Source organism: Orcinus orca, chromosome 13 (assembly GCF_937001465.1).
Source record: "Orcinus orca chromosome 13, mOrcOrc1.1, whole genome shotgun sequence".
Classification (NCBI taxonomy): Eukaryota; Metazoa; Chordata; class Mammalia; order Artiodactyla; family Delphinidae; genus Orcinus; species Orcinus orca.
In genome coordinates this window covers 70,489,852-70,516,515 of record NC_064571.1, presented here as the reverse complement: position 1 = coordinate 70,516,515, position 26,664 = coordinate 70,489,852, and the positions used below count along the sequence as shown (strand labels likewise).

General features: G+C 48.3%; 3 protein-coding genes across 5 annotated transcripts in view; 2 read left to right on the top strand and 1 right to left on the bottom strand.

Moving 5' to 3' along the window:
* Window positions 1–3,955: 3,955 nt before the first annotated feature.
* NRBP1 (nuclear receptor binding protein 1) lies at window positions 3,956–15,125 on the top strand. The gene is made up of 18 exons (XM_004268148.3): window positions 3,956–4,102; window positions 6,836–7,065; window positions 7,250–7,372; window positions 7,561–7,662; window positions 8,049–8,138; window positions 8,292–8,332; window positions 8,701–8,795; window positions 10,301–10,384; window positions 10,568–10,626; window positions 10,786–10,884; window positions 12,892–13,024; window positions 13,225–13,330; window positions 13,479–13,529; window positions 13,628–13,763; window positions 13,968–14,021; window positions 14,109–14,172; window positions 14,433–14,488; window positions 14,574–15,125. The coding sequence occupies exons 2-18, from the start codon at window positions 6,856–6,858 to the stop codon at window positions 14,676–14,678; spliced, it is 1,608 nt and encodes a 535-aa protein (XP_004268196.1). The 5' UTR covers window positions 3,956–4,102; window positions 6,836–6,855; the 3' UTR covers window positions 14,679–15,125.
* Window positions 15,126–15,258: 133 nt separating this feature from the next.
* KRTCAP3 (keratinocyte associated protein 3) lies at window positions 15,259–16,923 on the top strand. 2 transcript variants are annotated; one of them, XM_004268149.4, is made up of 7 exons: window positions 15,259–15,384; window positions 15,540–15,724; window positions 15,800–15,859; window positions 16,027–16,233; window positions 16,358–16,492; window positions 16,594–16,707; window positions 16,830–16,923. In XM_004268149.4, exons 1-6 carry the CDS (start codon window positions 15,354–15,356, stop codon window positions 16,666–16,668), a joined length of 693 nt encoding a protein of 230 aa, XP_004268197.2. In that variant the 5' UTR covers window positions 15,259–15,353; the 3' UTR covers window positions 16,669–16,707; window positions 16,830–16,923. The 2 variants fall into 2 exon arrangements, with proteins under 2 accessions (XP_004268197.2, XP_012387888.1); XM_012532434.3 differs by having other exon boundaries at window positions 15,540–15,859.
* Window positions 16,924–17,000: 77 nt separating this feature from the next.
* Window positions 17,001–26,664, bottom strand: part of IFT172 (intraflagellar transport 172) — a 41,932-nt gene continuing 32,268 nt past the window's right edge. For both annotated transcript variants that reach the window (XM_049695736.1, XM_049695737.1), the window contains 18 exons: window positions 25,350–25,443; window positions 25,124–25,188; window positions 24,751–24,931; window positions 24,400–24,509; window positions 24,149–24,278; window positions 21,515–21,613; window positions 21,199–21,308; window positions 21,005–21,068; window positions 20,830–20,916; window positions 20,420–20,536; window positions 19,719–19,829; window positions 19,412–19,531; window positions 18,569–18,664; window positions 18,290–18,349; window positions 18,116–18,214; window positions 17,644–17,797; window positions 17,347–17,438; window positions 17,001–17,137 (listed from right to left, as the gene is read on the bottom strand). In XM_049695736.1, the coding sequence (XP_049551693.1) occupies window positions 17,048–17,137; window positions 17,347–17,438; window positions 17,644–17,797; window positions 18,116–18,214; window positions 18,290–18,349; window positions 18,569–18,664; window positions 19,412–19,531; window positions 19,719–19,829; window positions 20,420–20,536; window positions 20,830–20,916; window positions 21,005–21,068; window positions 21,199–21,308; window positions 21,515–21,613; window positions 24,149–24,278; window positions 24,400–24,509; window positions 24,751–24,931; window positions 25,124–25,188; window positions 25,350–25,443 (1,879 nt within the window). In that variant the 3' untranslated portion in view covers window positions 17,001–17,047. The remainder of the gene's footprint in view (window positions 17,138–17,346; window positions 17,439–17,643; window positions 17,798–18,115; window positions 18,215–18,289; window positions 18,350–18,568; window positions 18,665–19,411; window positions 19,532–19,718; window positions 19,830–20,419; window positions 20,537–20,829; window positions 20,917–21,004; window positions 21,069–21,198; window positions 21,309–21,514; window positions 21,614–24,148; window positions 24,279–24,399; window positions 24,510–24,750; window positions 24,932–25,123; window positions 25,189–25,349; window positions 25,444–26,664) is intronic.

Below are 26,664 nucleotides of genomic sequence, written 5' to 3'. Positions count from 1 at the left end.
CAAGCCAATAAGAAAAAGATGATCAACCTAGTTAAAAATATGCAAAGAACATGTACAGGCAAGAAACTGAAGAGGAAATGCAATTGGGCAGTAAACATATGAAAACAATGGTATTGGAGCAACTGGACATCCACATACAAAAAAAAAAAGAATCTAGACACAGGCTGTATACACTTCACAAAAATTAACTCACAGTGGATCATAGACCTAAATATGAAATGCAGAACTATAAAACTAGAAGATAACATAGGAGAAAATCTAGAAGACCTTGGGTATGGTGATGCCTTTTTAGATGAAACACCAAAGACATGATCCATAAAAGAAATAATTGATAGCTGAACTTCAGTAAAATTAAAAACTTCTGCTCTGTGAAAGACAATGTCAAGAGAATAAGAAGACAGCACAAACTGGGAGAAAATACTTGGTAAACAGACATATGATAAAGGACTGTTACCCAAAGTACATTAAAAAACCCTTGAAACTCAACAATAAGAAAACAACCCAACTAAAAAATGGGCCAAAGACCTTAACAGACACCTTAGCAAAGAAGATATACAGATGGCAAATAAGCATATGAAAAGATACTCCACATTATATGTCCCAGGGTAATGAAAATTAAAACAATGGGATACCACTATACACCTAGTAGAATGGCCATAAACAGGAAAAAAGACAAATGCTGGTGAGAATGTGGAGCAATAGGAACACTCATTCATTGCTGGCGGAAGTGCAAAATGGTACAACCACTTTGGAAGACTGTTCGGTGGTTTCTTATAAAACTAAACATACTCATAATGTATGATCCAGAAATTGCACTCTTTAGTATTTACCCAAGGTAGATGAAAACTTATGTCCACATGAAAACCTGCACATGGATGTATATAGGAGCTTTATTCATAATTGCCAGAACTTGGAAGCAACCAAGATGTCTTTCAATAGGTAAATGGATAAACTGTGGTACATCCAATGGAATATTATTCAGCACTAGAAAGAAATGCTCCATCAAGCCATAAAAAGACATGGAGGAAACTTAAAGGCATATTACTAAGTGAAAGAAGCAAATCTGAAAAGGCTACGTACTGTATGATTCTGACATTCTGGAAAAGGCAAAACTATGGAGACAATAACAAGATTAGCGGTTGCCAGGGATGGGTAGGCAGAGCACAGAGGAGTTTTAGGGCAGTAAAAACACTCTGTATGATATTATAATGATGGGTATATGCCATTATGCATTTGTCTAAACCCATAGAATGTACAACACAAAGAACCTTAAGGTAAACTATGGACTTGTGTGATTATGATGGGTCAATGTAAGTTCATCCTTGGTAAAACCTATACCATTCCGGTGATTTGGTAATGGGGGAGGCTGTGCAAATGTGGGGGCAGGGGTATGTGGGAAATCTCTGTACTTTCCTCTCAATTTTGTTGTAAATGTAAAACTGTTCTAAAAAAGTCTTTTAAAAAAAGGATGTTTAACTTCCCTACTAATTAAATATATGTAAATTAAAACAGTAGGATATCTTTTTTTTTCCTTAATATATCACCAAAGGTGAAAAGATTGGTAATATTCAATGTTGGTAAGGATGTTGGGAAGCAGGAACCCTAACATACTCATGGTGATATGGTTATTTGATATCTTTTTGAAGAGAGACTTGGCAATATCTACTCAAAATGTCCTTAGTCTTTGACTTAGCAATTCCACTTTTAAGAATGAGTAAAATCATTTTCACAAGTAGGCAAAGGTGTATGTAGCAGAATGTTCATTACAGCTTTATCTATAATAAATAATGTTGGAAATAACCTCAAAGTTCCCTGGTAGTTATTAAACATTGGCACATTTGGATAATGGAATACTCTACAGTAGTTAAAAAATTATAGTGCTGTATGTGCTGCTGTGGAAAAAAGTGAAAAGAGTAAATTGAAAAAGATTATGTGGTATACACTTGCCTTTATTTTAAATTATATATACATATATTAATATATACATAGAAAAAATAAATATGGAGAAATATATATCAAAGTCTTAATTATTCTGGTGAACTAAGGTAAGAGATTTTCACTTTCTACAGCAATTGTTAATTCACAATATTCATAGGATTGCTGTGAGGATTAAGTGAATTAATATGTCATAAGGCAATTAAAACAGTGGAATATAGCACATACAAGCTACTATATAAAGTTATATTATACTATGTTATTTTTGAAATAGTTTGATTTGTTACAATAAGTATGATTTTTAAAGCAGAAAAAAAATGATGTGGTGAAGATGTAGGCAGTATTTGAGCATTTTATTTTTTGGCTGCACCGCTGCAGCATGTGGGATCTTATTTCCCCCACCAGGATTCGAATACACGCCCCCTGCATTGGAAGGGCAGAGTCTTAACCACTAGACTGCCAGGGAAGCCCCCTTGAACATTTTCAACATGAATGAAAAGGGACTTCCCTGGAGATCCAGTGGTTAAGACTCCATGCTTCCAGGGCAAGGGCACGGGTTGGGGGGGCGGGGGGGAACGCGGTGCAGCCAAAAGAACAAACAAAAAACATACAAAAAAACCTCAACCAACCAACCAACCCCCCCCCCCAAAAACATGAATGAAAGGTTAAAAACAAAACGAGAACTTGAAGATGCTAATGGGTCCTCTGTGCAGATTTGAAAGGAGCTAGTTGAAAGGTAAAGGTTGATAATACTAAGAACCAGACAGAAGAGAATGGGAAACTGTAATAGTAGTATCAACGGATACTTAATGAATGTTTACCATGCGCCAGGTGTTCAGTTGCTTTGGAGTCTACCTGGTGAGATTAATCTGGACAGGAGGAGCATCCTTTCCTTGAGATTAGAACAAAGATTCTTTTTTTTTTTTTTTTTAGAACAAAGATTCTTAACCTCAACTCCCTGAAACTGTATGCTACATTTGGTGGGCAAATGCCTTTTAAAAATATCCAAATCAAGGTCCAGATTTCTGAAAGAGTGTTTGAGCACTCTCTTTCAAAGGCGAAAGAATCAAGGAACGATAAAAGTTTGATTTAAATTTTAAGGTGTAGAGATGGAAAATGAGGGAATTTTTGCCAGATAGCCTTCTATCAGTTAAACAGGATTAGAGATTCCCTTTATGGACAGAGTTGGTGATTATGACATTTCCAAGTACTGATGATTGATTCATCCTCCTCCCTCCACAATACATGTCTAGGAGTAGAGTTAACTTCTTTTGGGCTCCTGGTTTGGTTTTCGAAGATCAATGGGCTCACCCACAATCTATCATTTTTTCTTTTCACCTCCTCGCAGTCAACCTAAGTTCTTTCCAAACATCTTTTCAAGGAAGTCTTCTTTGATAAATCTTTAACTGTTTCGGATTCTAGATATAGTTCTTACCAACTTTCGGTGAATAGCTTAATGCCTCTGATTCAGTATTTTTCCATTTGGCAACTATTACTGAATGAAAATTTCAATTTATTACGAGGATCAAAAGATATCTGTGAAAACCTCTTGCAAAGTTTCGGCTAACATCAGTACTATCCAATTACGAAGCGTTAACTATTCATTTTCAGTGTTAATGTGTTCAGTAATTTTTTAAAAGTTTTCTGAAGCATTGGTGTTCTGCGCAGTCTCACCCCCAAATACTGAAAGTGGGTGGGCGCTCCTCTCAGATTGAGGCTACGTCTTTCGCTCCTTTTGTCTTTGAGTCGGACTAGAACTGTCATGGCGCCTTCAAGAAGAGGGGGAAGGCCTTCCCTTCGCCCAGCAGAATCATCGGGGGCACCAGGACCGGACAGAGGGGTGGACAGAGAGACAGGCCCCAGTTGAGACCGAAAACACCGAACCCTCCAAGAGGTCTCAGCCGGACAGGCGCTAGGGGAGGAAACCCGGTTGAAGACTACCCCTGCGAGCGACCGTCTGCCCGGGGCACCGCCCACCCTGGCCGCCCTGTCCAATGGAAACCCAACGGCACTGCGGCACCGCCCATCTGTTGGTCCGGACGCCGCGAAGGCGGGGCCCGCAGTTCGGTTGCGCCGCGGAGCGCAGCTGTGAGCGAGTCTTTCTGATCCGGGGCCCCGGAACCCGAGCTGGAGCTGAAGCGCAGGCTGCGGGGAGCGGAGTCGGGAGGTGAGCGCTGAGGGGACTGAGAGGGAGGGAAGGTTTCGGCTAAAGGACGAGAGGGTCGGCCTCCGCGGCCAGGACGGTGGGACCCCGGCAGGCGGGTGTCTGGAGGTGGCCCTGCTCACTCGACAGCCAAGGCCCGGCCCGCCGGAGCCGAGAGTACACCTCGGCCCCACAGTCCCTGCTCGGCCCTCCCCGACCGTCCCCGAGCGGCGGCGGCAGCGCCCGGAATTCTGCGGGCGCGGGGCGAGGGGCCCCGGCATTCATGTCGAACTCGGGCTGACGAGAGGCGGGGCCGGCGGCGGGGGCGGCGGTCGCGGGCCCGGCGGCCTGCGGAAGCGCAGCGTCGGGGCCGCGCCTGCTCGCGGGGTCGGCGCGCCGACTGCGCGGGGGCGTGGCCTGCGCCCCTGACTGCGCCGCGGGGCTGGCCTTTGGTGAGGTGGCTGCGGCTCGCTGCAGGGCCGGCCCCGGGGCCCGACGGTCCCTCGCTGACAGCGGGCTAGGCGACCTGTTGGAGTGTGAAATTCCTCCCCGAGCTTGCTTGTTCTGCAGGTCTCAGGCCTTCTTTGGTCCGCTGAAGGTGAGGGCGGGCGAGAGGCCTGTGAGCTGTTGCTGAGGAGTTGAAATGCTGAGAAGCTGCAGCCCCCAAAATGAAAAACTTTGCAGGAGAAAACTTTGCAACGATTTACCTACACTGCACGGAAGTGAACACTAGGCATCTCGGGGTGGCGAGGAGATTCCCTTGAGGGGCGTCAATGGCCTTTTCCATATGTGATCTCATTTAAACCTCTGAACGACCGACCCTGAGACAAAAACTCCAGTGTTGCCATCAGCAGGGGGAGTGCTGGGGGATCTTGGGCATTGCCTTCATTTTGCCTACGGTGGGGGGGGGAGAGATTGGGGAGGGAGAAGACAAGCACATTCGAAGAGCGTCTATGACTGGTGAAGGTTTGCCCTCTCTTGCGGTGCCCTGCTGTGGATTAATTGTGCCCTGGGTCCAGAAATTTCTTTAGAGCCCATTGGCTACAGGCTTCCTGTATTAGAATTCCACTGGTATTTCTTATAATGTAGCTGGAAACTTTACTTAGCTGTTCAGATTAAGGATGCATTCTATAAATAAAGTAACCCATATGAACTTTCTTACCATTTTTTTTAAGCTACTTTTCAGGTAGATTACTAAGACTGGTTGATTGAAATCTATGCTAGGCAAGGACCGAGAAAAAAACATAGGCGAAATGACATCTTGCCAGATTTTCTCTGTAGTGCTTTGTTTGCCCTCTGATATTTACTGGAATGTCATCTAATAAAATCTCCTGGCTTGGGTTAAACACAGTGTAGGTTGGGGGCAGAGATGGGTAGAAGGGGGCATCTGAGAGTTCTAAAAAGAAATGAGGGCTTTTCAGAAGGTTGGCGTTGATCAGAAGCCTGTGTGTTTTGAACTGACTTACTGGAGCAAATGTACTTTACAGGGTATCATTTTCATCCTGGCGAGCACTCCCTTGAGCCCAGCACACATCAGATTCCAACTCCTTCACGGCCTTCGTTCTTAGAGATATGGGATAACATTCAGGGATTGTCCTGTGATTCTTAAGTTAGTGACATTTAGCTTTTGAGGATTCTTTTTCTTTAAGTAGCCATGTCAATGTATAATACTATACACTAGTTAGTATAAAATGTTACACTGTATAGTGCTTTTTCCTATAATGGCTGTGTCTTGAGTTATTTGTACTTGAAAGGAATACCTATGTCAGAGGATGGAGGCTTTGAGCCATGTGAATGAAATGAAAACTGGAAGCTTAAAGTCTTAGCTCTGCCTTAAATTTGCGGCTTTATGAGTGTGGGCATCTTATTTATTTTGTTCACTATTGTATCTCAAGCACCTAGCTCAGTGCTTGGCCCGCAGTAAGTGCTTAATAAACGTTTGTTGAATGAGTGAATGAAAAAAAAAGTGTTGCTAATACCCACCCATTTGCCACACTCACATCACAGGGAGGGTGAGGTCATCAGGGATGAAGTCACTAGCCACTGCCAGTCACCTGGCCCAAGGGTAGCCTCATCATGGACTGGCAGGCTCGTTCTGTGCATAGGAGAGATGGACAGTGAATGCCAAGATGAGTTCAAGTAGAATAAATCAGCTGATTGTTTCAGCTGAATAAATCGGTTGAGAGTGCTACAGCTCTAGATCTAGAGCTGGTTCAGTGGAACATTTGGGGGTCTGGAGTCATCTGTTCCGAATAGTGCCCATGTACCTTGGTTCTTGAGCACAGTGCAAGAGGTAGGTGAGGATTCACAGAGAAGGCTATCGGGTAAGTGTTTGCTGAGAAGGAATGAGGCCCCTGATTTTGCTGTTCATTTGGACCTTACTAAACACGGGTTGTACTACCGTAAATCTTGTGCTTGCCACTCCTGGGTGAGTCATTTTTTTTTAAGTGATAAAATATGTTTATTAACATAATTAAGCATAGCAGCATATTCTTTAAGCTTAAAATATACTTCAGTTGCTCACTGACCTGGGTGAGTCATCTTCAACCAAGATAGCTCCCCTTCTCTAGACTAGGAGAGTAGTTAATGTTTAGGGTTCATACAGGACTAATTCTGATTTTGGATTTAAAGGAAACAAGGGAGGTATATGTTTTGTTTTCTTTTTAACCCCAGATTAGGTTATTAGGATGGAATCTTTATAGACTCTATCCTAACCCTCTCTGCCTTCTCCCATCACCCTTGCTCCAACCAATGCAGGCCTGAGTGTTTGTTCCAGCATGTCGGAGGGGGAGTCCCAGACAGTACTCAGCAGTGGCTCAGACCCAAAGGTAGAATCCTCATCCTCAGCTCCTGGCCTGACGTCAGTGTCACCTCCTGTGACCTCCACAACCTCAGCAGCTTCCCCAGAGGAAGAAGAGGAAAGTGAAGATGAGTCTGAGATCTTGGAAGAGTCACCCTGTGGGCGCTGGCAGAAGAGGCGAGAAGAGGTGAGGTAGTAGTAGTGTTACTCTAGAGAGTGAAACTAAGAGGTAAAAAGTGGAGGGGCAGAGTCTCAGCGGGGCAGACCAAACTTTAACAGGTCAGAGCCTGGGAGAAGATGATCGTACGGAGTATTAAAATAGAGACTTTGTGTGGTAACTTTAATTCCCTTTCATTTGAATTTCTTCTCAGGTGAATCAGCGGAATGTACCGGGTATTGACAGTGCATACCTGGCCATGGATACAGAGGAGGGTGTAGAGGTTGTGTGGAATGAGGTACAGTTCTCTGAGCGAAAGAACTACAAGCTGCAGGAGGTAAGTAATGGTGAAAGAATGCAGCCTGTGGGATGTTAGAATGCTGGTGTAAAGAGGAATTGGGGTTGGGAAGCTACTATGAGAAGAGTACATTGGGGTTAGATCATTTCTAGGGGGGATAGGGAATGGCTTTTTAGGATGATAATGCTTTCTGAACCCTGTTATCCCAATGTCTCCCCTGCTTCCAGGAAAAGGTCCGTGCTGTGTTTGATAATCTGATTCAGTTGGAACATCTCAACATTGTCAAGTTTCACAAGTATTGGGCTGACATTAAAGAGAACAAGGCCAGGGTAAGAACTTTTTCCTGAGCTTACTGCAAAGAGACTAGCTACACTTACTGTTCATTCTATATTCAGAAAAAGATAGTTTTGAAACAGAGCTGGAATCGGCTGCTGTTGAGATGAGAGTAGGGCTATGACCACCACCTGTGCCTTTTGTCTGGTTATAGTCGGGACAGAAATCAGTGAATTTTTGTTTCTTCCTTCCCGTAGCTCATATTGCTCAGTAGTTTTCATTGCCCTATTAAATCTAAGGAAGTGATGCTAAGAACGAAAGAGAGATACTTTATTAAGAAAAACACCAGGCTTCCAAATTTTATGTATATGTTGTATATGTGTTACCTAGATAAGGGATCATTTCTACTATAAGGCTTTATTTGTGTGCCTTGCCTCTCCAGGTCATTTTTATCACAGAATACATGTCATCTGGGAGTCTGAAGCAATTTCTGAAGAAGACCAAAAAGAACCACAAGACTATGAATGAAAAGGTATGGAGGGAGAGCAGAAAAAGCTTTAGGCTGGTTTGGAGGTTTAAAAAAGATTATGTTAATTATGAAGCTGATCAGGATGGGATGGAGGGAACTGGTTGGAGGGTTAAGAGAGGGGATTACTGCTGACCCTTGGATCAAACTCTGTTCCAGGCTTGGAAGCGTTGGTGCACACAAATCCTCTCTGCCCTAAGGTAAGTAGGATCTGGTTAGTGTCTTTCCCATATTTATTCCTGATTTAGTTCCTCCAAACAGATTTCAGGGCACTACTCTGCCGTTCTTTTCTGCCTCTCCCCACTTTCTTTGAGTCATATACTTCAAGATTAGGCCCCTATCGGTCTTTTAAAGGGTTCATCCTAATGCGTTGACCACGATGCTGTCTCCCACCTCTTTCTCCTAGCGCTTATCCAGCTATTTAACTCACAGGCATAATGGAGATTCAGAGTGTGGGTATTATCTTTGTGGTGACCAGCAGGAGAGCAGGCCCTTGCTCCTCTTAGCCCTTGGGATCCCCCTGCCCTAATTTCCCAGTGGCCCCTCTAACAGCCCAGTGCCCCCACAGCTACCTGCACTCCTGTGACCCCCCCATCATCCATGGGAACCTGACCTGTGACACCATCTTCATCCAGCACAACGGACTCATCAAGATTGGCTCTGGTGAGGGGAGGGAGAGGTTCTGGGCAGGGGAGCCTCGGGAATTTGGGAACCATGGGGGTAAGATGAAAGGAATGGGGGAAGACAGAGCAAAGTTCTGAGGTGTGGGCTGCTGATAAGAGAAAGGACCTTACTAGGGGTAATTTATAGAGAGAGGCCAGTCAATTAGTGGAGAAGGTGTAGGGTCTAATCTTGTACCTTTTTGGAGGGAAACTGGGGTTAATACAGAGATCTTGACAGGAGGTTGGGAAAGGGCAAGGGTTGGGTGTAAGGTATGATTTGAGCCCCTGGGGCCAGACCCTACCAAAGGAGGTTCCAGGCTGTGCCTGCTGTGAGTGCTTTCATTTGCTGTGTATACGTGTGCAGTGTTTAACATTTCTGTGTGCCGTGTCTGTGTGTTGTTTGTGTGTCCATTTGTCTGGGGCTTGGCTGCTCCATCGCTCACAACTTTTCTCTGTTTTCCTCCCTCCCGCTTACGGGCTGCTCTGTTCCCAACAGTCTTTCATAGGATTTTTGCTAATGGTGAGAGCTCCCTCTGCCCTACTTGGGGCGCTGTTTGTGCTTCCTCTGCTCCCCTTTGCGGCTGCCCAGTGCATGCAGTCGTGGGAGCAAACACCGTTCCCCTGCCTAATTATGCCTGCTTGGCTTCTGTGCTACCAGCCCTCCCCATGCTTGCTTTTCCATAACCTGCTTGCTTCCTGTGGATTCTGCCTGGCTGAATCCACGTCCAGGATTCTTAATCGCCCTCATCATCAGGCTGGTTCCCTAAGTCATACTGTGCTCCCAGACTCTCTGTGACTTGTAGTCATTGTTTATGATCCGAGTGAGTCCAAATTGGGCCTGGCCCTGGTTCCTCGTTCAGCTCTGTGGCAGGCAATGTTGAGGAATAAGAGAGTAGAGCAGGGGTCTAAAAATTTTTGTGGATTACAAGTGAAACTGATTTAAGGGTATTGGTTCAGTTTTGAGCTGTTTTTGAGTTTCAGTCAGTAAAGGTGGGTAAGAAGGAGGCTGTCTACTTGGTTGTATGTTAATCCTTCTTATCCATCTTCATCCAAGTTTCTGAGGTCTCTTAATTGCTACAGATTAGGAAGGGCTGCCTGTGTTTTTACATTGTTTGCAGGGTGGATGAAAGAACTAGACCAAACGTTTTCATGTGATCTGGGGTTAGGTGTACCTGGGCTTTGGGGAAGGTAAGCAGGTCACAAGTGGGTTTTTCCTTAGACTGTGTTTTTCCTTGCCAGCCCAAAGCCCCTGTGTACCTGTTAGTTTAGTGTGGAGCCTTTGCTGCTACTGAGTTAGGGACCTTAGATGAGAAGCAGTAGACCTGAGAAAGGGGAGATAGGTGGTGTTCATGTTTAGTCTGGAGTTCATGATGGGAAAGGGATAGGTTTGCGCCTGTTGAGGGTTAGAGACTTCAGGAGAGAATTTGTCTTTTGGGGGCCTCTCTCTGGAGTTAGGCTGTGCTTTGTTGATGGTGGTCAGATTGTGGGTATCTCCCCTACTCCCAGTGGCTCCTGACACTATCAACAATCATGTGAAGACTTGTCGGGAAGAACAGAAGAATCTCCACTTCTTTGCACCAGAATATGGAGGTGAGGCATCCCAGTTTCTCTGCCCTGTGCCCATACCCCAGGTTTTCCACTTTACAACCTGAGGGTCGGAGGTAACATAACTGAAACTTTCGTCCTTTTCTACTGGCATGCAAAAAGTTAAGACACCTCTGCCATGCCCTGCCCGGATCCTCTGATTCACCAAAGCTTCTCTGTTTTCCCTAGAAGTCACTAATGTGACAACGGCAGTAGACATCTACTCCTTTGGCATGTGTGCACTGGAGGTGAGGAGACCAGAAGGGTGGGTAGTGGAAAGGAGTCAAATTAGAAGATAGAAGGGAAATGGAGGGTTGACAAGTAAGGTACTGGTCTTGAGGGAGTGATTGTGGGAGCACTGAGGTTCTTAGGTCTCTATTTTTCCTTTTTATTACTCCTCACCGCAGATGGCAGTGCTAGAGATTCAGGGCAATGGAGAGTCCTCATATGTGCCACAGGAAGCCATCAGCAGTGCCATTCAGCTTCTAGAAGACCCATTACAGAGGGTAAGAATCTTCAGGATCACTCCTCCTTAACAGACTTTGAAATGTCTTCAGATTTTTCTTCCTTTTACCTACTGGGAATATGCTCTCTTCTAAGAGTAAGAAAACATGAAGCAGAAAGGGCACTCAAAGTAGTGAACATTTCCCTAGGTGTTTTTGGTACACACATACACACACACACACACATTCTCTCTCTCACAGGTTAGGGGTTTAAGATGGGTAATATTGGGGGGCTTCCCTGGTGGCGCAGTGGTTGGGAGTCCGCCTGCCAATGCAGGGGACGCGGGTTCGTGCCCCGGTCTGGGAGGATCCCACATGCCGCGGAGCGGCTGGGCCCGTGAGCCATGGCCGCTGAGCCTGCGTGTCCGGAGCCTGTGCTCCGCAACAGGAGAGGCCACAACAGTGAGAGGCCCGCGTACCGCAAAAATAAAAAAAAAAAAGAAAGAAGATGGGTAATATTGGGACTAAAGTTTGTGTGTTAACTTAGGTTTGTCTATGTGGAGGCAAACTACTTTGATGGTTACCTCAGGTAATTGGTATACACTCTCAGACAACCATCTTGGTATGTATTTTTCTTTCATACAGGCATGACCATTATTGGCACACACCCTTTTGTTTATTTATTTATTTATTATTTATTTATTTGGCTGTGCCGGGTCTTAGTTTCGGCACGTGGGAATCTTCATTGCTGCTTGCAGGATCTTCGTTGTGTCATGCGGGATCTTTAGTTGCGGCACGCGAACTCTTAGTTGTGGCCTGTGGGATCTAGTTCCCTGACCAGCGATCAAACCCGGGCTCCCTGCATTGGGAGCGCGGAGCCTTAGCCACTGGACCACCAGGGAAGTCCCAACCATCTTGATATTTTTGAACAAATCAATCAGTTTGAATTACTCAAACCAGTTATTTGGGGTTTTATATTTATAAGTTTTAGTTAGGGAAAGTGCCCTGAAATAAATGAGCTAAGATTTAAAGGATATAGGGCGGGACTTCCCTGGTGGCACAGTGGTTAAGATTCTGTGCTCCCAATGCAGGGGGCCCAGGTTCGATCCCTGGTCAGGGAACTAGATCCCACATGCATGCCGCAACTAGGAGTTCACATGCCGCAACTAAGACCTGGCACAACCAAATAAAGCACAAAACAAAAAATGGAAAAATTAAAAAAAAAAAAGGATATAGGGGTTATGAATCAGGAAGTAGACTATAGTAAGTAGGGTCTGGACAGGAAGGTCCAAACAAGGTTAGTTTGTAACTCATTAGATGCTTATAAAAGGGAGGAGGATAATATGTATAAAATGGATAACTAATAAGAACCTGCTGTATAAAAAAATAAAATAAAATTCAAAAATTCAATAAAAAGGGTGGGGGAAGAGAGAAGAGAAGGAAGATTAGTGGGAAGTCTTGAGGCTAGTGTGGAATAAGTTTCTGGTTCAGTGTCAGGGTGGGCTGTTCAAGTAAGAGATTAGGTATATGGCCTTGTTGGCCTTCCAGATTGAAAGGAGGAGAGCAGGTTAACTGTCATGGGACCTGTGGGGTTAGAGGGAGCATGGGGAAATCCAGTGAATTTAATAAATGATGTAGTGGACAAAGGAAATTGTGGTGGTAGGCTTGGGAAATAAAAAGATGGTAACTATTATTGACCACAGTGGGTGAGTTTGGTAAGAGAGAGGTAAATTTGGTGAGGGTTGGAGAAGGTAGGCAGTGAGTGGGCTAATAAAGCAGAGAGATAGAAAATAAGAAAAAAGAAATCATAAGTTTGAACAGTAAAGAAAAAAAGCTTGCGATTGGGGAGCAGAAAAATAATGAAAACCAGAAAGACAGTGAATGATACCTTTCATATAATACCTTACAGTTTTCGAAGTCCTTTCATAAACATTAGCAATTTGTTCCCTCAGCCAGTGCTGAGCACCTAGTATGCACACAGCCTTGTACTAGATACAATGTGAGAGAGAGAGACGAACACAGTGGAGTGCTTGCCAGATGCCTGCTCCACTCCCTTGTTCCCCTTTCTAGGAGTTCATTCAAAAGTGCCTGCAGTCTGAACCCGCTTGCAGACCAACAGCCAGAGAACTTCTGTTCCACCCAGCACTGTTTGAAGTGCCCTCGCTCAAACTCCTTGCTGCCCACTGCATTGTGGGACACCAGCGTGAGTCCTCTTGACCCTCCTAGGAATTTGTTTTTCCATTCTGGAGCCTTGTAACTCTCCCTGGCATGTTTCCTTTCCTCTTCTACTTCCAAAGGGATTCTTTCCGTTCCTCCCCCACCCTCCCCCAGGACCCCTTGTGCCTTCTGTGATATTAATCTGAACTATCCTTCCATAACTTCCCATTCCATCATGCCCTCCAGACATGATCCCAGAGAATGCTCTGGAGGAGATCACCAAAAACATGGATACCAGTGCTGTACTGGCTGAAATCCCTGCAGGACCAGGAAGAGAACCAGTTCAGACGTTGTGAGTAACTAACTGAGAGGTTCTGAAAGGGACAGATTGGTCATTCCCACCCTGAGGTTTCTGTCAACTGTCCATTCTCTGGGAGTGGTCGAATCTGCTGTTTTTGCCCGTTTCCTTCCTTCCATCTTCCTTCTCTTTTCTTCTCCAGGTACTCTCAGTCACCAGCTCTGGAACTGGATAAATTCCTTGAAGATGTCAGGTGAGAGAAGAATGAGAAAAAAAGCTTCCTTGAGGAGGCAGGGGTGGGTGTCCTAAGACATCCACGGAGCCCATGCGACCTGTCTGATCTCCACTTAGGAACGGGATCTACCCCCTGACGGCCTTTGGGCTGCCTCGGCCCCAGCAGCCACAGCAGGAGGAGGTGACATCACCTGTGGTGCCGCCTTCTGTCAAGACTCCAACACCTGAACCCGCTGAGGTGGAGACCCGCAAGGTGGGGCTGTGTGGGTGTGGCTGTGTCTGTGGTCGTGGTGGAAGGGAGAGAGGACATCTCAGATAAGGCTTTGTCCTTTAGAGAGAAGAATGTGTTTCTGCTCCCTGGCGTTCATGTCCCGTGGGCTGGAAAGGCTTCCAGCTCTTGGGGGTTTTTTGCTCACTGGTCCCTACTCTAGTGACCCTCTCTGTCCCCTCTCCCTAGGTGGTGCTGATGCAGTGCAACATCGAGTCGGTGGAGGAGGGCGTCAAACACCATGTAAGGCTCAGGGCCAGGGCTGCATAGGGCTGGGTGGCCAGAGGGTGGGGAAGGGGAGCCTCATTTTCTGACTGTCCTACTCTCCAGCTGACGCTTCTGCTGAAGCTGGAGGACAAACTGAACCGGCACCTGAGCTGTGACCTGATGCCAAGTGAGTCTCTCCTTTCCCTCAGAGGATGGAGAGTCTATGAGCCTTATCTGAGGGACATATTCAGGGGTGGGTAAGGTGACAGGGCAGTAACACATTGACTCACATAGAATGAATATCGTCGCCCCTAAAATTGAAGGGTGGATCTGACAGTTTTGCTTGTGTCATTCTTTCCCAGCCAGGGTCACCTGACTGGGGCTGTTCCAAGGGCCCTGTGCCCCTCGCTGCTGTACTGTACTCACCCTCTCCTGTTTCTCTGTCAGATGAGAACATCCCCGAGTTGGCGGCGGAGCTGGTGCAGCTGGGCTTCATTAGCGAGGTGAGGTTTCTGCCTCCAGCCGCCCCCGCCGCCCCGGCTGCCCCCGCTCTCCTCCGCCTGGTCTCACTGAGCTCCTCCCCTTTAGGCGGACCAGACGCGACTGACTTCTCTGCTGGAGGAGACCCTGAGCAAGTTCAATTTTGCCAGGAACAGCACCCTCAACTCAGCCGCTGTCACCGTCTCCTCTTAGAGCTCACTCGGGCCCAGCCCCTAATCTGAGCTGTGGCTGTGCTACGACATGTGCTACAGCCTTCCTGCCCCTTCCCCCCAGACAGTATTACCCTGTGAAGCCCCTCTCTCCTTTATTATTCAGGAGGGCTTTGGGGCTCCCCGGTTCTGAGCATCACCCTACCCACCCCTCCCCTTCTCTTCCATCCCTCTGCACTTTGTTTACTTGTTTTGCACAGACGTGGGCCTGGGCCTTCTCAGCAGCCGCCTTCTAGTCGGGGGCTAGTAGCTGATCTGCTGGCTCCCGCCCAGCCTGTGTGGAAAGGAAGCCCACGGGCGCTGGGAGCTGAATTCTACAATCCCGCTGGGGCGGACGGGGCGGGAGAGAAGGGTGGTGCTGCAGGGGTGGCCCCGGGGGGCCATTCGATTCGCCTCAGTTGCTGCTGTAATAAAAGTCTACTTTTTGCTACGCGCGTCGTGTGAGTGTGTGGGTGTGGGTGGGTGTCTGTGTGTGTGTGTGGGTGTGTGTGTGTGTGAGAATGGGTGTGGGTGTGTGTGGGCGCGCGCACCTGCCTCTCCCGCCAGGCGGCGCGGAGGTTGGGCTGCAGGTGCTCAGGGAGAGCGGAACTGGCCGGGGAGCGAGGGCGGGGCCAGGGCAGGTAGAGCTGCCCCGCGGCCGGCCAGCGCTGAGGAACCGATGAAGTGCCGCTGCCGCCTCTGCGTTTTCGGTAATTTCTGGCCCCTCTGGTCGCGTTCTCCCCTGAGCGCCCACCCTGGACCCGCCCTACGCCCCGTGGCCTACTGGGGGCGGCAGCGAGGGGCCTCCGCCGACTGGGCCGTCTCCTCTCCCGCTCAGGCCTGCCCCTCCCCCCGTGCTTTGCAGACGTGGCCAGGGGGCCCCGGCGGCTCATGCACGTGGGCCTGGCGCTGTTGCTGGTGGGCCACGTGAACCTGCTGCTGGGGGCCGTGCTGCATGGCACCGTCCTGCGGCACGTGGCCAATCCCCGCGGCGCCGTCACCTCGGAGTACACCACCGCCAATGTCATCTCCGTGGGCTCCGGGCTGCTGGTGAGCGGGGCCGGGCCGTGGGGCGGGCGGTTGGCGCTGGAGAGCGGCGCGGGCCTCAGGTTTTGTTTCTTCCAGAGCGTTTCCGTGGGACTTGTGGCCCTTTTGGCATCCAGGAACCTTCTTCGCCCACGACTGGTGAGGGGATTTCTGGAGCTTTAATGAGGAGGCCAGGAGTCAGGGAAATGGGGGCTGGCTCAGCTTCATCTCTGGTGGGAGGAGGAGCCCCAGATGGAGTAACCTAGGTGTCAGTGGGAGAGGCAGCCACCCCCAGGCTGCTCACCTTGACCTTCTGCCCCTGCCAGCACTGGGCCCTGCTGGCACTAGCTCTGGTGAACCTTCTCTTGTCTGCTGCCTGCTCCCTGGGCCTCCTCCTTGCTGTGTCATTCACTGTGGCCAACGGCGGCCGCCGTCTTATTGCTGACTGCCATCCAGGACTGCTGGATCCTTTGTTACCACTGGACCAGGGGTCTGGACACAATGACTGCCCCTTTGACCCCACAAGAATCTATGTGAGTCCATTCTCTTCCCAGCCTTTTCGTGGTCCACAAAGCCTTGGTCCTGCCCTTTAATCGCCCCTACTTGCCACTCCTGCCCTGCTTCCTCTAGCCTCCCCCCTCTTCCTTCACCTTTTAGGATACAGCCTTGGCTCTCTGGATCCCTTCTTTGCTCATGTCTGTAGCTGAGGCTGCTCTATCTGGTTACTGCTGTGTGGCTGCGCTCACCCTACGTGGGGTTGGGCCCTGTAGGAAGGAAGGGCTACAGGAGCAGGTAAGGAAGATGCACAGGAAGGGTTCATTCAACACAGAATGTGTTGTAAAGATGCTGAATTATATACAGGGCTGGAGTACTAACCCCACCCTCTTCTGTAGCTGGAGGAACTGACAGAGCTTGAACTTCCTAAATGTAAGAGGCAGGAAAATGAGCACCTACTGGATCAAACTTGAGAAATCCGGATATCACAGAAAAGTTGGGTTTAGGGACAGGTAATGGGCCAGGAGGATTGTGGCCTGGGAAAGGGTGGTGGCAGGGACCACTCTTAGAACTGGGTTGGGTCCTTTGCTATGCTGCTTGCCCTCTGACGCAGGCTCTTCCTTCTGTCAAGCAGGTGCTGATCCGGAGGCTCAGTCCACAAGGATCTTCCACTGACCCTTAGGATATGTTTATATAATAACAGTTGTAATAAAAGAACTTCTACTTGATTATGATTCCTTTTGGGGGAAAGGGGCACTGGGCTAGTGTTGGGTGTGAACTTGATCAAAGAATACAGTGGTCTCAGTTACTTACAAGACTTTAATGAGGGATGGAACCTACTAACTCTACCAGTTACTGAAAGGAGAAGCTGGTGCTGGGCAGTCCCCCGCACCACTGACTGATGAACTTCAGTACGTCTTGGCACACAGGGCTGTGGGAGGTCTGTGAGGAAACAGAGAGCATGAGGGGAACTCAGCAGCGCTGGGAAAAACATTCCTGATACAAAGAAAACTTGTTCCATCTCAGTGTGGGGAGCAGGGTTCAGGCCTGCACCTGCCCTCTTGACACCACCTCCCCTACCCTGCACGGCTGCTGGTGGGTTCTTCAGCGCTGTTCTCCCTACCCCCATCTCTCAAGCCTTCCTCTCTAACCTTGATGGCCATAAGGAACTTATTCCAGTTGTCCTTGTTAGCTGCCTTCCCTGGCCGCTTAAATTCAATTTTGTTCCTCAGAATGGGGTATCCTGGAGGGGTGGGGGGAGAAAAAAAGATGAACTGGAGTTTGCGATGGATTGAGGGGGAAGAATGAAGAGCAATTTAGGGGTAGAAAGTAGGATGTTCTTGTCTTCTGCATGCTTTACTGAATCACAGTAAAGCAGTTTCTTGATCCTGCTGTTTTTCCCTCCTTTCCACCCACCACAGAATATGGGGTGCTGTAGGGTTCTGTACCTGTAATGAGGCAGGGCAGTGCCCGAACTCCAGTGCTGGCCGCCACCAGGGAAGCCTCGTAGACACCGCGTTCATCCCGAGGTAGAACCTGCTCCAACCGCTGGTCCATTGAGATTGTGAGCACCCAGTCTCGAACCTCTTCTCTCTGAGCCTCCTGGGAAGGACAGAGCAGCTTCACGCAGGGCAGGGCAGGGCAAGTGGAAGGTGGTGGGTAGAGGGTTTGCTGAGCCGTCATCCTGTGTGCCACCTTTCACCCACAAACGATCCTCCTTGGATTGGCGGTCACAGTCACAGCCTTAGCTTTTTCCTCTGCTTCTACTTTCACTGAACGAACAGTGAGGGCTGAGGCCCTTCCAGAGACTTTGCTGACTGATGTCATTACAAAGTGTTGGGAGGACCATCCTAAAGTGGCCTCCCTTTCTAGTGCACTCACACTCCTGAGGCCTCCTGTTCTCCAATCCTGTGCCCTTACCGGGACGTGCTGCTTGGCTGGGAGTGGCACCTCAAAGGGAATGTCTGTATCCTGAAAGTCAGAGTGGTCAAGGGCATCCAGAGTCCCTTCTTCAATTGCCTGCGGCAGAGTGGGCAGCCATGAGATAGGCACAGGGAAAACCTCCCAACCTCTGGGCACAACTGCCCTACTCACATCGGTCAGATCCAAAAAGCGGTTGAGGAAGATGAAGGCCATGTTCTCCCAGCCAACTGCCTGCACCAGAGAAAAGGTGCAAGTGGGAGTGAGCAGATGGGCGTGGCTGTTTCTCCAGGATGCAGGGGGAGAACCCAGGAAGATACAGGAAAATGACCTCCTCCATAACGTCAGCCCCACGCTCAGCTCTGCTCTACCTGAGCAGCTGGGATTTCCTACTTTGCAACTTTTGATTTCCTTCTCTCCTGGGCCCCGCCCTTGCTTGGCCCCATTGCTCACCTTGGCAGCAATGCCTGCTTCATAGAAGGCCTTGTCTGCAGGTAGTAGCTGGGTGTGACGTAAGAGTGAAACAGAAAGCCTGGCAGCCACAGTTTCCTATGGATTAAAGTCAAAGCACTATGATCCTGGCACTATGTGACTGAGCTGCCAGACCAATGATCTTATAACTAAGGCAGCCATAGAACCAGAAGACCAACAGTCAATATCAAATTGCTCTGGGTCATGCAGTTCTGGGTCTTAGTTTTTGGTTTTTTTTTTTTTTGCGGTACGCGGGCCTCTCACTGTTGTGGCCTCTCCCGTTGCGGAGCACAGGCTCCGGACGCACAGGCTCAGCGGCCATGGTTCACGGGCCTAGCCGCTCCGCGGCATGTGGGATCTTCCTGGACCAGGGCACGAACCCGTGTCCCCTGCAGCGGCAAGCGGACTCTCAACCGCTGCGCCACCAGGGAAGCCCCTGGGTCTTAGTTGTTTTTTCATCTGCGCAAGAGAACTGGACCTAGGTTATTTCTAAATTTCCTCCCACCTCTAGAATTCTATTGTCCAACTCCAGGAAATAAATATACAATATACTATCATGGATAAGCCAAAGGTATGTATATATTATAAGAGGTCAATGCAGAAATCATGGAATTTGAATGTTTGAGCGTAATGAGGCTGGAGCTGTGTGGGCACAGAGCCCTAAGAAGGTCAGAGGAATACAAAGAAAACCATCTCAGCAAGGGTAAAGAGAAACTAGGAGAGCAGTGGGCCAAGCTTGAGACCGTCCAGAACTTGAATTCATTCAACTTCATACATTTGAAGATGTGTCTGTAAGACTGAGAGCTCCTCCCCACTCTGTCTCACCAGCTGTTTGATGCTCTGGGCCGCAGAGCGAGTGGCATAGTAATGAGCGATCAGCAGCATGGTCTCGAACTCCTCATGGGCTGGAGAGTTTGCCTCACTGGACTTCACCAAGTTTTCACACTAGAGCAGGGAGAGTGCACAACCTGGGTCAGGGGTCAGAGGAGTGCCAGGGCCAGAGTGGTCAACTGATGGCCACCTGGACAGAGGAAGGTAGAGTCTGAGGGTGAAGGTTTATGTGCGTGAAAGAAAAGACGAGGACAGGGACAGGCGGAGTAGCCTGTCTGAGCTGTCCACCCGACTTCCTCACCAGGTTGAAGAGGACGTCCCGAAGGTCAGCCCAGTTGTGATAGGCCTCGGCACTGTTGGTCCCAGGGGAGCTCACCATGTCAGTGAAGATCCTTCTGTAGATGTTGAAGTTCTGGAGGTGGAGGGGGAAGGAGAGCTGAGTGAGAAGAGCACAACTAGAAGAGAAAGTCAGGGGAAGTGGGGCCAAAGAGGAAAACCAGCTGTAAACGTGCGCGCATGCGGAGGAGCTATGGGACGCTGCTGAAGAAAGTGTTATTTTAAGAGAAGAGGAAGAAGAAGGGCAAGAAAAAGCGATTTCTTCCTATCTGGCGCTCTGTGGGTGTGGGCAAATGTGGGACTGTGAATGTGCAGTCACATTGTTAACGGGGTGACAGTGTCCGGAGAGCTGTGATGCTCAGATAGGAGAGCGGTGCTCGCTCTGGAGGAAGTTAGGAAGGCCCTAGAGGTGTGTGCGGGTCATCTCTGAAAGACTGTTCCCTGCGTGTTAGCTAAGAGCACGGGGAGGTTGTTGGGTGTTCCTTCCAAGGGGAAATCCTCTAGAGAGGCTGTACATTCCTGAAGAGGCTGGGTGGAGTCTCTGGGGACGATGATCTCTAATGAAAGAATCCTTTGAGAAGACAGATCCTGAGGGCGTGAGTGGTTCTTGAGGAGAAGGTAAGAATTTCCTTGAGGAAACGTTCACCCCAAGGAGCTGGCTGATACCTGTGGGTTAGCAGGGGCTCCGTGTTGCACATACAGGGCCAGTGCCTGGGCACAGCCACCCTCTCGGATCAGGTGAGTCGCATACAAAGCCACGTACTTGTGCAGAATCTTGTAGTTCTGTTCCAGGGGTGCAGGAAAAGCAAGGGGAGGTTGGGGTCAGTAAGACCAAGCAGTGAGGGTGGGGTGGTGACTTGAGGCCATGGATTTGTTTAGGCGGCCAAGGGCATATGCAAGCCAGGCCCAGCTAGGCCTCTGACCCCACTGTCAGAGTGTGAAGACTGAGCTCTCTGACGCTGATTAGGGATCTCTGGGGTTTGGGCTTTGGAGGAAGTAAGAGAGACAGCTCTGGGACAGGTGGGAAGTCAGAAAAATACACAGAAGAGCTGGGAGTGGGATGAAGAGAGGAGTACCTGCTTGGTAGCTGTTTCAATGCACTTGTCCCACTGGCCCTGCTCCACATATAGGTCCAAAGCAGCCACCACATCCACACCCACCAGCTACGGATCAGTTGAAAAGACAGAGTTACACGAGGAGAAGGAGAGAGAATCTCTTGAGCTTGCCTCCTGCTGACTCTGCCAATCTCACCGAGTCCACTTTGCCCTGGTTCTTGAGGAACTCTTTATAATGCTGGTCCACATAGTCTTCATACCTGTGAAGAATGTGCAGAGATCTTGCACTTCATGTTCCTGGGATGCACATCCTTCCCATGAGAACTTTCTCCCAATCTTTACAAAAGGAAGTAAAAGAGAATTTCTAGTGAGAAGGGGTCATGAACTTACCGGGGATCTAACTCCTTAGCCACACGCTTGGCCTTGTTCCATTCCTCACCCTCAATGAAAGCATCGATCGCTTCCTTGACTAGGTCCAGGTTCAGATAGAGCTCTGCAGCCTGCACAGTGGAAAGTCAGAGACGAGATCATCTTTCCCCTCCCTCCCCAGTCTCCCCTCTGGGAACTCTCTGGGAACTCTGGGGAAACGGAAATGCATGCCATGCCTGCCAGGAGACCCACTTCATACAGCTTTCTGAGTGCAGGTGTCACCCTTCCACCCATCCCTGTGCAATCTATTTCTATTCAGTCCCAGCACGCTACTTACTGCACTGTGCTTTCCAATTCCAATCAGCTGGGGTCCCACAGCCCGAACTACTTCCAGACTGCGTTGGGGAGGTAGAAACTTGATGGAGAGTTCAGCTGCCTGAGTGGTTGAACAGAAGATAGAAATGGGTAGGAGAGACAAATATTGCTGGGGGGTCCTCGACCTGCTCTGTTTTATTCCCTCCAGTTGCCAACTTTCTTGCACTCTCCCTCACTTTCCGCCCTCTTGGGCAAATCCTGCCTCATGGTCCATCAGAGCCTTTAAATAGAGGACCTATCTCTTCCTCTCAACTCATCCTCTTTCAGACACTCATCGCTGTCTGAGATCACTGCATTTGGTCCTGTCACCTTTGACAAACTGGTTTCTCAAGTTCTTTGTCCCAAACAGAATCTTGGTAGCATGGTACAGAGAAAGAACCCCTAAAATCGGAGCCCAGGGCATTCTGCAACTATTTGTTTTAAGCTTTTCTGAGCTTCAGTTTCTTCACCCATAAGAGTGATGGTCAGGGCTTCCCTGGTAGCACAGTGGTTAAGAATCCGCCTGCCGGGGCTTCCCTGGTGGCGCAGTGGTTGGGAGTCCGCCTGCCGATGCAGGGGACACGGGTTCGTGCCCCTGTCCGGGAAGATCCCACATGCTGTGGAGCAGACGGGCCCGTGAGCCATGGCCGCTGGGCCTTCGCCTCTGGAGCCTGTGCTCCACAGCGGGAGGGGCCGCATCAGTGAGAGGCCCGCGTACCGCAAAAAAAAAAAAAAAAAAAAGAATCCACCTGCCAATGCAGGGGACATGGGTTCGAGCCCTGGTCCGGGAAGATCCCACATGCTGCGAAGCAACTAAGCCTGTGCGCCACAACTACTGAGCCTGCGAGCCACAACTACTGAGCCCGTGAGCCACAACTACTTAAGCCTGCGTGCCTAGAGCCCACGCTCCGCAACAAGAGAAGCCACTGCAGTGAGAAGCCCACACACCACAACAAAGAGTAGCCCCCGCTCGCCGCAACTAGAGAAAGCTCGCGTGCAGCAATGAAGACTCAATGCAGCCAAAAATAAATTAAAAAAAAATAAAGTATAGAATCTTTAAAAAAAAAAAAAAGAGTGACGGTCAGTCTAGGTTTGTACTGTCCAGAACAGCAGCCACTAGTCACATGTGGCCAGTCCCAACTGCGATGTGCTGTAACCTTAAATGTTCAAAGACTTTAGTATGAAAAAAGGAATGTAGAATACCTTGATAAATTTTTATATTGATTGCATGTTGAAATAATAGTTTCGATATATTGGGTTAAACAGAATATAATTATTTTCACCTGTTTCTTTATACTTATTTGAATGTGGGGCTACTAAAAATTTTAAAATTACATGTATAACTTAAACCTTTGTGACCTGCATTATATTTCTACTGGACAGTGTTGGTCTAGATGACCTTGGAGACCTCTTCTAACCCTAAAACTCAGTAATTCTAAAAACCCAAGTGTTCCATGAGTTCACTCTGTTTGCACTGTGATGCTGACATCCTCACCAGATTTTAATTTCCACATGGTCCAGTTTAGCTATAGTCTATGCTAATCCTCCTGGTCTTCCCCCACCTATTCTTGCCTTTCTTTCTTTTTTTTTTTTAAGGTTTTGGCCACACCCCATGGCATGTGGGATCTTAGTTCCCCGACCAGGGATCGAACCCACACCTACTGCACTGGAAGGCAGAGTCTTAACCATTGGGCCGCCGGGGAAGCCCCTTGCCTCTCTTTCTTTACCTGCCAAACCCTTCAAGGCTTAAAGTGCTCCCATCCAGGAAGCCACCCTCTGACAAATCTGAAGAAGGTATAGTCATGAACAGACCCGAGTAAACAATGCCCCAGAGTAAGATACAGAAGATGCTTAATACTTGATTAAAACCTGTTAAACTCTCTTAAATAGTCCTCAGTCCTTTCTACTTCCTTCCCCTCCAACTTCTAGGGGCTATTCAATTACAAGGCCTCACAAACCTAAGGGAAATTCTGCAGGGGCATCAGCACACCAACATTGTATTCAGGGGCTGATCCATCTCACCCCTTCATAACTCCTAATAACATATTTCCCTGCATCTAAGGCACATCATTAAAATGTACATGTATCCCTATCTCAAAGACACCAAGAATCTATCGTAGAATTGATGAAACATATTAGCTTGGCTTAATCTCCTAGAGGCTTCTTTTCAGGAGCTGCTGGGTAGACGAGGGGCCTCTGCTTTTTTCATGGCCTCCATCTGGCCCAGCTCCAGGGTCTGGATTTGCCCTTCCAGCTTTGATCCCAGGCCTACCTCCTCCCTCACAAGGGCTCCCCTACCCCAGCCCACAGAGATCTCACCCTCCTCTGAACTCTACTTGAATCACACACTTCAGTCTTCACTAAGTTGCGATATTAACTAATTGAGCCACATGTTAGTCTACCTTCCCCCAATTTCTGGCTCTCCGGGTTCTATGTTATATCCCTTTTTATAGCCTTCATAGGTTCTGGATCTAGCATCTAGCAAGCACTCAGTAGATACCTGCTACCTGATTGAAAACAAAAAGACACAGGAGGAAAAAGATGAATGTCTGAGAAGGAATGCTGGATGTGAATGGGGGCCTGGAAGCATAGGGCCAGGCAGGTGTGGCAGCCTCACCTTCATCCAGCACTTCTCCACCAGGCTGCTGCTTCCTGCATCCCGCACTTTGAGGTAACAGTCGACTGCACGGCTGTATTCTCCAGCCTGCTCCCACTGTCGAGCTTGTTCCACCAGTCCCTCCATGCCCCTGTGCAGATGAGTGTGCTCGTGACCAGGAATGGGGAGGGGCAGCGTGGCCGATTCTGTGCACACCTTCTGACCGTCCACCCCCAGCCCTGCCGACATTTCCGGGTCCCCTGGCTTCATACCTGGCCCCCTTCTTGGTAGCTTCTCGCTCATACTCCTCCTGCAGTGCCTCCAGCTGGCCAGGCATGTAGTCCTTGCAGATCCGCAGGGCATCGCTCCATAGTCCAGCCTCCTGCTCAGATTTCCAGGTATCAGGATGGTTAGCGGCAGGCATGACAGCTTTCCAGTGCCACTCAGGTGCCATGGCCCACTGATCCCTAGGTCCTTGAACTTCTGTTCCCCTTCCTCTTTGTCTCCTTCCCCTCCCCAGTGTTAACCTCCTGTATCATTCTCAGTACCAGGCTCAGTGTAGTGCTCTGTGGGCTCTCACATCCTCTCACCCTGCCCTCATGGCCCTGAATCTGCTGACCCACCTTATAGTAATTGAGGGCCAGGCCTGGTCTCTGAGCCCGAAGCAGCAGCCCTTCTGCTTTCTGGAAGTCTTTCTCCTCCAAGGCCCCCCGGGCCTGCCCCACGAGCACCTCAGCGACACTGTCAGGGTCGTGGGCCTCAGCCACACGCTGAGCTGCCTCCCAATCCTGGTTATGGACAAACCTGCTCCCAGATGAGGACAGAGAGGAGGCTGAGTATAGGAATGAAGCCTCCACTATGAGAGGCAAAAAGCCATGTCACTGAGGGGGTATAAGATTTATTGGTACTAGGTTTAGATGAAGGTGAAGATGACCGTGAAAGATCCTGGGGCTGAGTCTGGGAGGACAGGATTAAGGAATTTACGGGGTAACTCACATGAGGACTGCTTCCTTGGGTTTACCAGCCCTGATGAATTCAGCTTCAGCCTCTTCAAATTTTCCCTAGACGGAGAGAAAGGCAGCCACACATGATGAGACAGAGATTGGCATCACAGGCAGCCATGAGACAGGAGGTTTGAATGCCTGGCAGCAGTGGTCTAGGGGAGGGGAAGGAGGGCTCTGTGGTCAGAGTCAAAAGCAATGGAGAAGAATCACATCCATACCTCATCCTCCAGGTACATAGCGTATCTGAGATGAATCTCAGGGGTTTTGTGCTTGAGGGCCAGCCGAGAGAGTTCAAAAGCAAATTCAAAGGAGCTGAAATGGAAGGTGCAGATAAGGTTTGCTTACTCTACACTTCCTTTTATAAGGGGAAAAGAAAAACAGAGGGCAAGGATTGAGGGGAGGAAAAGGCACAGATTAAGAAAGACAATCAATATGAAATGATAGAGAAGCACAGAGAGCACAGCACTGATAGGGAGGAAGGACTCCTGGTGCTCTGACCATCTCCTCCTGAGCCACGTCTACACTAGCAGAAAAATAATCTTCCCAAAACAAGTAAAACTATCCGTAGCAGTCTGACTCAATGCAGGATTACTACTGGTGTTCTTAACATTTACTTAAGAAAAGCTCACTTTGGGCAGAAGACCTGAATAGACATTTTTCAAAAGAGGATACACAGATGGTCAACATGAAAAGATGCTCTAATCATCTAATCATCAGAGAAATGCAAGTCAAAACCACAATGAGATAAAAACTCGCACCTGTAAGAATGTCTATCATCGAAAAAGGTCTACAAATAGCAAATGTGGGTGAGGATGTGAAGAAAACAGAACTCTTGTGCACTGTTGGTGGAAATGGAATTTGGTACAGCCAATAGGGAAAAGAGTATGGAGGTTCCTCAAAAAACTAAAAAACAGAACTACCATATGATCCAACAATTCCACTCCTGGGTATATATCTGAAGAAAACAAAAACACTAATTAGAAAAGATACATGCACCCCAATGTTCATAGCAGCACTATTTACAACAGCCAAGATATGGAAGCAACCTAAGTGTCCATCAACAGATAAATGAATAAGGAAGATGTGGTACATATATACAATGGAATACTACTCAACCATAAAAAATGAAATTTTGCCATTTCCAACAACACGGATGGACCTGGAGGGTATTATGCTTAGTGAAATAAGTCAGACAGAGAAAGACAAACACTGTATGTTGTCACTTATATGTGGAATCTAAAACAACAAATCAAACAAACGAATATAACAAAACAGAAACACACTCACAGATATAAAGAACAAACTAGTGGTTACCAGTGGCGAGAGGAAAGGGAGGAAGGTCAAGACAGGGCTAGGAGATTAAGAGGTACAGACTACTATGTATAAAGTAAATAAGCTACAACAATACGCCATACAGCACAGGGAATATAGCCAATATAATAACTTTAAATAGAGTATAATTTATAAAAATATTGAATCACCATGTTGGACACCTGAAACTAATATTATAAATCAACTACACTTCAAAAAATT

What these genes read in the sequence shown, in the direction of transcription:
- NRBP1 (XM_004268148.3), top strand. Translation starts at nt 6,856, where the DNA reads ATGTCGGAGGGGGAGTCCCAGACAGTACTCAGCAGTGGCTCAGACCCA. An exon ending in TTAAAGAGAACAAGGCCAGG is followed by an intron (nt 7,663 to 8,048) that starts GTAAGAACTTTT and finishes TTGCCTCTCCAG; the next exon opens with GTCATTTTTATCACAGAATA. An exon ending in CTTTGCACCAGAATATGGAG is followed by an intron (nt 10,385 to 10,567) that starts GTGAGGCATCCC and finishes TGTTTTCCCTAG; the next exon opens with AAGTCACTAATGTGACAACG.
- KRTCAP3 (XM_012532434.3), top strand. Translation starts at nt 15,354, where the DNA reads ATGAAGTGCCGCTGCCGCCTCTGCGTTTTCG. An exon ending in CTGCCGCCTCTGCGTTTTCG is followed by an intron (nt 15,385 to 15,539) that starts GTAATTTCTGGC and finishes CGTGCTTTGCAG; the next exon opens with ACGTGGCCAGGGGGCCCCGG. An exon ending in TTGACCCCACAAGAATCTAT is followed by an intron (nt 16,234 to 16,357) that starts GTGAGTCCATTC and finishes TTCACCTTTTAG; the next exon opens with GATACAGCCTTGGCTCTCTG.